This window comes from Siniperca chuatsi, linkage group LG18, assembly GCF_020085105.1.
Source record: "Siniperca chuatsi isolate FFG_IHB_CAS linkage group LG18, ASM2008510v1, whole genome shotgun sequence".
NCBI classification, from domain to species: domain Eukaryota; kingdom Metazoa; phylum Chordata; class Actinopteri; order Centrarchiformes; family Sinipercidae; genus Siniperca; species Siniperca chuatsi.
Genome location: NC_058059.1, coordinates 1,951,190 through 1,963,862, shown reverse-complemented (window position 1 = coordinate 1,963,862; position 12,673 = coordinate 1,951,190). Strand labels below are relative to the sequence as shown.

At 41.6% G+C, this 12,673-nt stretch overlaps 1 protein-coding gene across 1 annotated transcript in view; it reads left to right on the top strand.

Annotated features, from left to right (window-relative positions):
• LOC122865676 (unconventional myosin-XVIIIb-like) overlaps positions 1 to 12,673 on the top strand; it is a 49,039-nt gene that overhangs the window by 22,017 nt on the left and 14,349 nt on the right. Inside the window, 16 exon segments of the mRNA XM_044174454.1 lie at positions 241 to 361; positions 551 to 698; positions 1,555 to 1,738; positions 1,826 to 1,976; positions 3,260 to 3,369; positions 3,466 to 3,531; positions 3,621 to 3,749; positions 4,613 to 4,756; positions 5,584 to 5,673; positions 5,753 to 5,872; positions 6,075 to 6,180; positions 8,573 to 8,697; positions 8,793 to 8,947; positions 10,258 to 10,381; positions 11,672 to 11,872; positions 11,954 to 12,064. Of these exon segments, the coding sequence (XP_044030389.1) occupies positions 241 to 361; positions 551 to 698; positions 1,555 to 1,738; positions 1,826 to 1,976; positions 3,260 to 3,369; positions 3,466 to 3,531; positions 3,621 to 3,749; positions 4,613 to 4,756; positions 5,584 to 5,673; positions 5,753 to 5,872; positions 6,075 to 6,180; positions 8,573 to 8,697; positions 8,793 to 8,947; positions 10,258 to 10,381; positions 11,672 to 11,872; positions 11,954 to 12,064 (2,085 nt within the window).

The following is a 12,673-nucleotide window of genomic DNA, read 5'->3' as shown; positions in this document are numbered from 1 at the left end:
TATATATATATATATATATATATAGCCTATATATAGATACAGTATATCTCCATCCACCATCTGACAGAAAGCTTTAGCACAATTCATGCTTGAAAAACAGCAAAAGCTCTTTTTGCTCTGTTGTGGTAATTATATATATATATATATATATATATATATATATATATATATATATATATATATATATATATATATATATGTATGTGTGTGTGTGTGTGTGTGTGTGTGTGTGTGTTTAAGGTCCAGGCGGCAGATGGAGACCCCAGAGGTCTGTTATGGGTTCTGGATGAGGAGATGGTGACACCAGCCTCCAGTGAGAACAACGCCCTGGAGAGAGTCTGCCAGTTTTACAGCAACACTGGTAAAAACCCTCAGCTACACACACACACACACACACACACACACACACACACACACACACACACACACACACACACACACACGCAGGCTCAGAGTCCCTCCCAGTGTGTGTGCAGAGTGTGTGAGCTCTTTAGAAGGGACAGTATGTTAATTTAGTGCTGGATATCGCTGAATATGTATGTCCCTGCAGTGCGTCAGTGCGAGCAGCCGCTGCAGTGTGAGGTCAACCACCTGATGGGCTGCGACCCGGTCCGCTACGACCTGACTGGATGGTTTGGTCGTATCCAGAACAACCCGTCTGCTCTCAACGCCATCTGTGTGCTCCAGAACTCCACCATGTGAGTGTGTTTAAAGGCCCAGGAGGCCGAACGCTGATACACATGGATGTCGTGTCTGAGCGAACAGCTTATCGTGGCTCCTGTTGGCAGAATGGCCTGGTGAACAGTAAGATTTCAACCAGAAGGCTGGGCTCACTCTCATTTGTGTTAGAAGTGCACTGTATGGCCAATAACATGTGGACAACCGTGTCTATATACTTTTGTGTACTTTTAGTCCAGAAATCTTAATGTTACAGAAAACAACTGAAGAAAACGTAAAAAACATGATGATTCTGCAGGATTTATGGACACATTTACAAATCTGAGTACACACATACAGATTGAGAATCATGTTTGCACTACATGCAATACTTTGCACCCGAATAATTTGCACTAGGTACTATTATTGATAACTGTGTGCGTGTTTTGGCATTCTATTTTATTTTATTGTGTAAATAAGTGCTGCTATCTTTTTAATATCTATTTAGTCTTAGCAGATACCTTTCTCTATACCTCTATTCTATACTTTTTTCCTATATTTTACACTACGTGGCTCAGGGAGATGCTTCGCTGTTTCGCTGTTTTATACAATGACAATAAAGATACTTGATACAGTTTCACAACTCTCCACGCGCATTTGCAAATAATATTGACACAATAATTCCCCCATATAACTAATAAATGTATCAAAATAAACGAATCAGTTGTATGTCGGGGCATTTTATCATTCATTTACACTCTTGAACGCTTATTTTAGTGAGTGCAGTTTGGTAATCTGATTAATGCATCCGTGCCAGAATTTTGTCATGTTGACTATTATTGAAAACATGTCATGTTCTCGCATGTGATGACCAGCTTCTCTATTTGTCTTCCTCAGAGGGGTGGTGAAGGCCATGTTTACGCCCAGAATCTCTCTGCCCCCTCTGTGTCGAGGTCTGGGGGGCCTGGAGGGCGGCAGCCAGCGTTCTTTACAGAGGAACGGCACCATTAGGAAAACATTCAGCGGAGGGATGGCAGCCATACGCAGACACTCCCAATGCATCGCAGTGAAACTACAGGCAGTAAGTAAACCAGTACGTGTTTTATCTCCTGAGAATATTTAAAGCATCGCTGGATTCAGTCTCTCTGCCGCTGTCCCCACCCTGCAGGACGCTCTAGTGAACCTGATTCGCCGAGCCAGGCCTGTGTTCCTGCAGTGTGTGAGTGCAAAGGCAGACAGTGGAAGTCTTGACATCCCGGCACTCAGAGCCCAGCTGCACTCCACACAGATCCTGTCGGCCCTGCAGCTCCACCGCACAGGTCAGCAAATTCACGGTGGTGCTGTAAAATCCCCCCTAACTTATAGTAAAACTCACTTACCTGAGGAGAAGAATCAAAGAACATGCAGCCCACACAGATTTATCCATTTAGGTCCACGCTCCACAAAAATCTGCCTATTTTTATCTGGGCTGGCACAGTGCTGCTGAGTAAACAGGAGCCACAGCACAAGTCGTTTGGAAGCAACCAGCCTGAATTTAAGAGATTATAGGATTAAAGATATAGCTGTAGTGCTGATCTGGGAGCTGTTCTGGATTTAGTTTAACCAGACACATATTACAAACGGCTAATTTTTAGAGTGAGACATATTGAAATAAATAAATGATGTTTGTATATTCTGTATCTGCAGGTGTTGATTCATCAAGCTATCCATATTTGTTTCTGGATTAATATTCCTGCTGCATTAATGTGTGTGTTGCATTGTACTGCTGCAGATGTTTAAGGTTGAGCTCATTTTAACTGCTTTATATACTGTTGGGTAGTTTAATCTGCAGCAATGCATCATCATCATGTGTTTGTAGCGTCGCTGTCCTGTGAGAGCCACGTATCTCTAAAAAGTCGACTTTTCATGAGAAAAACAGCCTGTTTTCAGCTCTGTGACGATGCGTTCTCCAGCTGATCCGAGGGTTTGCAGACCTCCACCCTGAATCAGAGCAGTTGGGCCAATTGCAGTTGCATTGAGTGGAAGATCGCCCACATTACATATAAATATCCAAGAACAATGCTCTTATTCCTCAAACCACCAAAATAACATCCCAAAATGGCTGCGTGTGATGGATATTCTTCCCCTGCCACTGTAATAGTCATATAAGGATGATCAGTCACTTCCACCTAACCGCTCGGATGTAAAACCAGCAAGAGTATATTCTTAAAAACAGAGGATCAAATCAGTCTTTATTGTTAATGACCTCAAAGATAGTGTATTTCAAAGATGAATTGTTGTTGTACAAAAATATTATCACATAATGTGACAAATATGAGACCAAAGCATCAACTAAATTAGAATAAACACAATTTTATGTTTAATTTCCTGCTGTATTGGAAATCCTTCTACGTTACTGTGAACCGGATAACAGCAACCAGTTTGTGTTTGTTGAAACTTTTAATCTGCTGCAGTTTCTGCAGGGATCAATAAAGTTTCATCTCACAGAGTAACATGTTTTCATCCACTTTTTGGATAAATGATTGTTTTTGTACATTTTCTAGCCATTCCAGATGTCGGCTTGCATTTAGAAAATAAACATGTCTGCCTCTCTCTCTCTCAGGTTATCCAGAACACATGACTTTGAGTGACTTCAGGTGTCGTTTTCAGGCGTTGTCTCCTCCAATTATGAAACGTTACGCTTCAATGTTTGTCAACCATGACGAGAGAAAGGTCAGATGGCACATCACAGCAGCTCTCTCTGCCATACAAACACTTGTCTCTGATTTTCAGCTCTGAATAAATCTAAAATTCCTCTCTGTGTCTCAGGCGGTGGAGGAGTTGCTGGTTGAGTTGGATCTGGATAAAAGGAGCATCGTCGTGGGCGCCAGCAGGGTGAGAACTTGTTTGAACTCCTCTAATCAAACAGCAGAACATGAATCCAGCTGATGTACCTCACAGAGCTTCTTCCTGCTGTGTCTCAGGTGTTCATGAAGCGAGGTGTGCTACACTACCTGGAGCAGCAGAGGGACCAGCAGGTCACCGGCTGGTTGGTCCACCTACAAGCCGCCTGCGTGGGACATTTGGCCCGTCAGAAGTATCGCAAACTCAAGGTCAGTGTCTCTCTGTAACGGTGACTGACTGTCAAGCTCTAACCTGTATGCTGAAGACACACTGCTGCTCCTTCAAGAAGCTAAAGTTGTGCTGCGCAGTGCAGAGTGACAGGGGAGGCACTGCAGGTGAAGAGGAAATACTAACTTTCATCCTGCCATAGTTAAATTAGTTGTGAGTAGTTCTGCAACTAACAATAATTTTCTTTATCAATGAATCTGCTGACTATATTCTCGATTAATCGTCTCAGTCGAAAAATCCAAATATATTCAATTTGCTGTCATATACGATATAAAAAAGCATCAAAACACTTTTTCTAAGATTGCATTGCATTTTCAATCAATAACTAACTAAGGTATACTTTTACAGAGGATTAGTCATTCTTTGGATGGATTAGAAAATACAGTATTAAAGACAATTTTCAGTAATATTTCATTCAAATTACCCCAAAAAATGGAAATTGAAATTACTATGTGTAGAATGTTTGTGTGATTATATCATCTTTCAAATGGTTCTGATGGCATAAATGCTTGTTTGAAGAAATAATTAGCTAATCCCCATGAAAATTAGTGCAGTCCAAGTGTTTGTGATTGGCAAAGTTCACAGAAAAAAAATATTATAATTACAATAATAATAATTGCAGGTAATGTTTCATTTTAAAGCAGTGGCCCTTTAAAATGTACATAGTACCAGCTCTTCTCTTTGTCAATGATCCGGTCAAAATGTGAGCTATTTTGTAATTCAGAACATGACAGATAATGATGACTGCACAAAATCATCACAGGAGAAAAGTGCGGACTTCATCTGTAGTTTTAACTCAAACACCTCTATGTGTGTGTGTGTGTGTGTGTGTGTGTGTCTCCAGGTGCAGCAGATGGCGGTCAGATGTCTGCAGAGGAACCTGCGGGCTCTGAGGGCCGTGTCCAAGTGGAGCTGGTGGAAACTTTTCTGCCGAGTGCGTCCTCAGCTCGACGTCAACATGGACAACGAAAGGCTCAGAGCTAAAGAGGTAAAACACACACACACACACACACACACACACACACACACATCAGGGACTCCACACACACAGTTATATACAGTCAGCTGTCAAAAGAATAGTTTGACATTTGGGGAAAATGCGCTGATTCACTTTCTTGGTGAGAGTTAGATGAGAAGATTGATACCACTTAGCTTAGCTTAGCATAAATACTGGAGACAGGGGGAAACAGCTAGCCTGGCTCCGTCCAAAAGTAACAAAATCCACCAACCAGAACCTCTGAAGCTCACTAATTAACACATTTTATCTCCTTTGTTTAACTCGTACGAAACCCAAGTGTAAAAGCGACATGTTGTGGTTTTACGAGGGGTTTTGTGCCGGACTGTTTCTTGGTCCAGAGCACTCACTTCCTGGAGTTTCCATTGGCTGCCGGCCTCCCTAACTGGTTGGAAATGACACAACCTGTGACTTCAGGTTCTGCTGTTACAGTAGCTTGACATTAATGAATGAATAAATGCAAATTGATTAAAACATATATTGCTCCCTTCACCCAGCTGCTGGCCTCCCTAGAAATCATACTCTGTAAAAGTGCCAGCTATCATCGTGCATTGTGCATTACATAATCAGTGTCTGTGTCATAAACAGTGTTTTGACAGCTGAAAACAACACACTGGCTTTTCAGTGAAAAGAGCCGTATTTGAGACACAGACAATCGATTAGTCCAACCTCTGTGAGCAACAGGTGGACTGTCAGCGCAATAAAAGATTAGATAGCAGAAATAATGGTAACAAACAGCTCATAAAACAAATCAGAAAGATGTTTCAGTCGCTGCGAGAGGCTCTTTTTCTTTTCGTCAGGATGAGATATCGGCTCTGAGACGACGCCTGGAGAAATCAGAGAAGGAGAGGAATGAGCTGAGGCAGACTGCAGACAGCCTGGAGACCAAGGTTTGTACTGCAACACACACACACACACACACACACACACACACACACACACACTGCTCATGTTGTTATCCATGTGTAGGTTACTGCTGTGACATCTGAGCTAAGCGATGAGCGTTTCCGCGGCGATGCGGTGGGTCAGGCTCTGGATGTGGAGAGGGCAGAGAGACTCCGACTCAGCAGGGAGAACAAAGACCTGCAGGTAGACCGACTCAAGGGTTTGTTGTTGAAAAAGTAATCTATTACTCCCGCCTCAGTGGACCAGTCCCACCGAATGACTTACAAAGTGATGACACTTGTGGGTGCGGTGATTTGTTGTGTTCCTTGCTTAATACTTTCCTATTACATACCTGAAATGATTGCATCCCCGTTATTGTCCAACATCTCTTTTCTTTCAACATCAGGCTCGTCTAGACCAGTGCAAAGTCACCATGGAAACACTGGAGAAGCAGCTGGAGGAGGAGAAACAGAAAGCCCAGATGGCTGAGAGTCAGCGAGGAGCAGGGACAGGTAAAGATGAGGAGGCTCTGCCCGTCTGGGTCTGTGGGGAGAAAGTCGTCTATTAAGAGCAAAATCATTCATGTGTCCATTGTACTTCTGCAGTTGCCAGGGGTTACATGGAAAGATTGTAGGGGCTCAGCTATTGTAAAAAAAAAAAAAAAAATAGAAATTAGGATTTGGTTAGAAAAATGTGCCTCATACAAGAACATTTTCATATTCTTATCCTAAATATGCTTTTTTCCAAGAGGTTTTCCACCAAACTCTCTTAACTGCACAAACGCGTCGTAAATCGCTCGTTTCAGCGCGATGAACGCCTCCGTCTCACGAGGAAGTGTTTGTTCCTGAGGTTTGATCATCAGCATAATCAACAGCCCTAAATTCCTATAGAAATCTACCTTTCCTGCTCTGTTTGTGGACACGTTTCATTCACACAAATGTTACCACAGAAGAATCTCACACTGCAGAGCTTCAAGTCCTGCTGTCAGGGATCAGCAGACGAACACAGGACAAGTTTAGCGGAGTCAGTAGTAGAGATGTGCTGGTATACTGGTTTTACTTGATGCCGCGGTGAAACATTGTGATGGCACCTTGAACGCAGCACAACGCCCCTGCCTTCATTAGCAGTTTGATTTTGATTAGCCATAAGAAAGTGTCTTTCTGCTGGTCAAAGTGAGGCAGAGCAACCACAGCAGGACCAGAGGACCAGGCTCCTTATGTGTCTAGTCTGACATTCACAACACAAGTCATTCAGGGAGAGAGTACGTGCATTTTACCGAACTGAAACGGAGGAAACTGTCTGCGTCAAGATGGCACACGTTACGTTTTTCCTCTCGGGTCAGCTTCAGCTCTGCTGATAGAGTGCAGAGGAGCGGGGTGTGTAACTGTTATTATTATTCCAGGATCGCTATGTCTTCGGTCTTAGCTGAACACTGTCCACTTTTATATATATATTTATTAGTGTTCAGTACAATCCGGTTTAACATCGGTTTAAAAGAACACATTTGGAACGTGAGGGTTGGTGTGCGTGAAGGGGCTGTTGGGCTCATCTGTGCGCTGCTGCATCATGTGACTGCAGCAACCTTTTATGAACAAAAATATGTTTTTGGTTTTTATTTTATGGCCATAGATAGATACATTTTAAAGATGAAAATTCATGACTTGAATATTTTTTGCTCTTCGGTGATTCTTCAGTCAAATCACTTATGAACTCAATGTCCTAGTGAAGCAGGAACGTTGTCCTGGTGCTTTAAAAAAAACACTATATTTAATGTAAATTTGACCTCTGATTTTCTCACCTTTGGGTTAATGTTACCTGTTAATGTATACAGTCAGTTAGTCATATAGTAAATGCAATAGTGAAGTGAAATGAAGCAGCAGAGCGCATTATCTATTAGGGAAATAAAAATATCGAACAGACCCGAGGATAATCAGACCTGATCCAAAACTGTTTTCTTTTTTTAACTTGGTGCTTATATATATATATATATATATATATATTTGCCAGCTTTATCTTTACCAGCTATGGATAAATGTCTGTGGCAAGATGATCATTGAATGAATGAATGATATTTTTATTATTGTGTCATGCATATTACTACGCCCATATGCTCCGACATGACACCATAAATTCATACAAGCCAGGAGTGCAGCGTATATTTCCAAACAACAGAGAAAGTCCAAAAATATAAAAACAGCTAATTTCACGGTCCAATCTTTCGACCATCACTGAGTACAACTAAATTCATAAATCGCTTACAGAAACATTTACTATGTAGTGCTGGAAAAATCTGAATAACTACTAATGAAATGATCCATCTTGCCTTCATTTCTGGGCTTTTGAGACGAAGTTAGCAAACTTAAACACATCAAAATTAAACAGCCGTTCCAATTTTTGCTCATTTGAACACCAGAATATTTCAGGGTTTAGTCGAGCCATTTCATGGAGCATTAGCTCTCTTAAATCATCATAATATGCACAGTATCAAAGTAAATGACTGTCTCTGGAATTCCTCTTTTTCACCACCGCTTGCCTCCAAGATTACAAAGACAAACAAAAAGGAAGTGCTACCTCACCAAAAGTCACTAATTGATGGAGGAAGTGATGGGTTGCTTATTTACATTGTGCTTGATAGCAAACAAGCAGCGCCACACCCACAGTGGTCGTCACTGTAATCAGCTTTTTCACCAACCACACAGCATGCATCATCACTCTGCTACAATCATACTACAACTACACAACTACACCTTCAGGAGACACAGAGGGAAGTTTAGTTTCAATAAAAACCAGGATAATCTTTGGCCTCTGTGGCACTTGATTTCAAGCTGACACCAGATGTCACCAGGCTTTAAGTGACCCTGCCCGTCACCCCTGACAAAGTCACATCCATCTCCCCCCACACAGACAGTGAGCTGGCCATGCAGCTGGAGTGCTGCCAGACGGAGGTTGAATTTGTCCGCAGACGACTCAAGCAGACGGAGGAAAAACTGGAGACAGAGAGACAGACCCGACAGCAGCTCGATACCAAGGTGAGACAGGACACTGTGACGTGCACGGCAACACTGATGGGAGATTAAATGTCTGAAGGTAATAACAATGTGTGTGTGTGTGTGTGTGTGTGTAGGTGGCGACACTGCAGGCCCAGCTGGAGCAGTCCAGGCGGAGTGTCACAGAACTGAAACGCCACTCTCGCCGCGTGACCTCTGACCTTCAGGACGCGCGAGTCCTCACTGACAGCCTGCAGAGCCGCATGCACGAGCTGGACCGCAAACAGAGACGGTTCGTGTCCACCTGTTCCTCTCATACTGTTTGCCTCGGTCTCCTCAAAATGATATGTTGCTACCACATCGTCTTGTTCTTTATGTCGGTTCTCTGTCTGTTAAAATACAAACAATGCGTTCTGATGGTGGTCAGCATTAATATTAGTAATATTAGTAGAAGAAGGAGTCAGTTATTGACCTTTGAAAGAGCAAATAGGCAGCGTCACCAATTCTCATCAGAAATCAGCTTGTTTCCTTTCTCAAATATCTGGAGATAAACACTGATATGAAATTTAACTGTTCAGAAGATATGAATGCTGTTTTTAAAAAAGACACATTCAAGCTTATTTCTTCTCATGAATCTAAAGACCTTCGAGGTCAGGAAGAAGTTTTTAAATGTTCTGCATCAGATTTCGCAGATGCTGCTGTATGTCGGGGGTCACTGCCGACGACAGGATTAATGAGTTTATTAAAAGGTTCTGGTTCTGTAATTGGTTTGATCAAAAGAAAGAAAGAAGAGCCAGGAGGAGAGTTCAGACCACACTTCAGCCTGAAGGTCGTCCCCTGGTTGCTGTTTTCAATCGTCTAAAATGTGAGATGAATAACGATTAAGGACTCAGACGGTCTCTCCTGCCCACAGCTGTGAAGCTTTTAAATGATGTGATACTTCTTGAGATACTGGATGTATTTTTGACATCATTTTTAAGGTTTCATTTAATACAGTATGTATTGTTGCTACAGTTTTTAAGGTTTTGTTTCAAATCTATTGGCTCTTTTTTTTTCAGGCGCATCACTAGTCAGCCTTTTATTTACTAATATATTGATATATGTATTAAATACACTGGTTTTGCTCCTGAGCTACACTAATGTCCTCATGGAATATATTTTAGTTTATTTGTTAGTGCTACTACTGTTTGGGCAATATGCAGTGCTGGAATGTAAGTACATTTACTCGAGTGCTGTACTTAAGTACAATTTTGGGGTGATTGTACTTTGCTCGAGTAATTCAGTTTTATGCCACTTTATACTTTACTACATTTCAGAGGGAAATATTGTACTTTTAACTAGACTTATCTGACAGCTGGAGTTACTAGTTTCTTTGCAGATTCAGGTTTTATATGCAATACATATAATCAGTTTATATTGTCGTAGATTGAATTGCCCATCAGTGTATAAAGTCGTTAATAGTAGCTTCACCTTGACCAGCCACAACATCAGAGTTATAAGGTGTTGGGGTTTATTTTTGGCCAGTTGAATAATAGCATCTCTGCAGTATTTTACCTGAAGCATCCGCCTGCCGTTCCTGTGTGTGTTTTTGTGTTTGTTCAGGTTCGACAGTGAGTTAACTCAGGCTCTGGAGGAAGCTGACAATGAGAGAGAGCAAAAGGACAAAGCCTTTCAGGAGAACACAGCTCTGGGGGCTGAGATATACAACCTGCGCCACAGCCTACAGGTGTGTTTGTATTTCTCTGTACACTGTATGTGTACCACGAAGAGAACCGTACTGAGAAACAGCTGGGACCATGTAATGACTCAGCTCACCACAGATTGTCGGCTTGGTTTGACGAGTCATGTGTAAGCTGGTAGGTACTTCACTCCTGCAACGCATCAGTGTTAATGACATACTGACACAATGAGTTGTTGGTGTGTTTGAATGTGATCTCAGCTCTCTGTGCCTCCGTCTCTTGTTGGAGGACACAATAATGGCAGCAGACAGATTGCATACACAGAAACACCGAGGATAAAATAACGCGCTTTAAGGTGAAATGTCAGTGGCGATCGTTCATCAAGTTAACCTGGAAAAGAGCAAATAATCTATTGTGGAAATTACAGTTGTCACATCTGATTCATGAGATGGTGTCACGGCAGTAGAATAATGCAAATTACATCGTAGATTGATGAGTCAGAGACAGACATTTGTGGAGTCAACATAAGATTTGACACATGACAGACTGTTAAAAGGTTTGTGTTGTGATTTCCTACATGAAATACAGAATGAAACAGCAAGAGATCTGACCCGCCGCTGGGCTGCAGTGACTTGATCAGGCGAGCCGTAAGATTTTTCCACAATGTTTCTGTAAAACTAATTGTTAATTTAATCAATGTTCAAGGTTCAGCTTTGTTGTTATTATAAAATACAGGATTGCACAATGAAATGCTGTTTCAGCCCCCTCCACACAGAAAATGTATAAACAGATCAAATATCTAAATTAGGATAGAATAAAACAATGAAATAGGCAATAAAATAGAATAAAATAAAATATATAAAAGTAGCATTAAAGGAATTAATAATTAAAGGAAGATATACAGTTATGTACATATATATGTACATAACTGTATATCTTCCTTTATATATATATATATATATATATATATATATATATACACAGTATATATAAATGTCAGATCTGGTTTGTATACAGGGATTTTTGTAGCATGACAATAGTTTATTATTGAGGTTTATTATAAGAAAAGACAGACTGTTTCCTCTCATTTCTCTCACAGAAACTCGGCTGTTTATTGTCTTTGTTTTCGTGTCAGTGTTTCTACGCGTTGGTGCGCTTCAGTTTCATCTCCCATGTGGCCAAACCTGCCAAAGTATCCTTGAGCAAGATCAGGCTATTTAACCCGCCCCGGCTCCAGACGCGCTGCAGTAACCAGAGGACAAACACAGACTTTCTGAGCTGGAGGATCAACAAATTGTTTCCATATCAGCATTACATATTTGTGTGGGTGTGTGCAGGAGAGCCAGTCAGAGGTGAGCCGTCTGCAGAAGCAGAAGGAGGAGTTGTGCGCTCAGATCCGTGACCTCAGCCTGCCTGTTGATCTCGCCACGGATTCACTGCCTGACCTCAAGAAACAGCTTCGCCTCCTCGAGAGTCAGGCCAGCGAGAGAGCGCAGGAAATCACCACGCTCACTGCCAAAATACAGCAGCAGCAACAGGTGCTTACAATGCACGCAGACACATTCAAATATATTCACTGCTGTCCTTCTCACCTCATTTCTCTTCTCTCTCTGGGATAGATCCACATGCGTTTTGAGATGGAGATGGAGAGGATGAAGCAGATGCATCAGAAAGAGTTGGAGGATAAAGAAGAGGAGTTAGAGGATGTACACAAGTCCTCTCAGAGACGGGTAGGTCAACACAATCACAAAGTGACCACGGCACCATTCATAACTGCAGGCCATACAGAGGTTGCTAGTAGTGTCCCAATTCAAACACCGCATGTAGCCAAGTCTGGTCCAAATGTCCCGACGTGTTTGACTCCTCCTGCTTGTGCAGCTGATTTATCCCGGCACCCAGCATGAGTTTCGCATCATCCGAGGTTCAGTCGTGTAAAGTAACTAAGTACATTTACTCAAATACTATTCTTAAGTGCAATTTTAAGGTACTCGTAGTTCACCATTATATAATATTTCAATATTATGCTACGTTATACTGCTTCTCCGCAACATTTCAGAGGCAAATATTGCAGATATTGTAGTTTAAAATGCCCAGCAGTATATAAAGCAGCTAATATGAGCTCCACCTCCTCCATCTACAATGAAATGCTGCTTATTCAGTAATATAATATATAATAATATAACACTGACACTGACTGAAGCCATTCTGTTGCATGATGAGTACCTTTACCTTTGATACTTTAGGTAAATGTTGATGTTAATAGTTCTGTACTTTTTCTTAAGTGAGATTTTGAATGCAGGGCTTTTACTTGTAACTTGTGGTATTTTCTTTTACTCAAG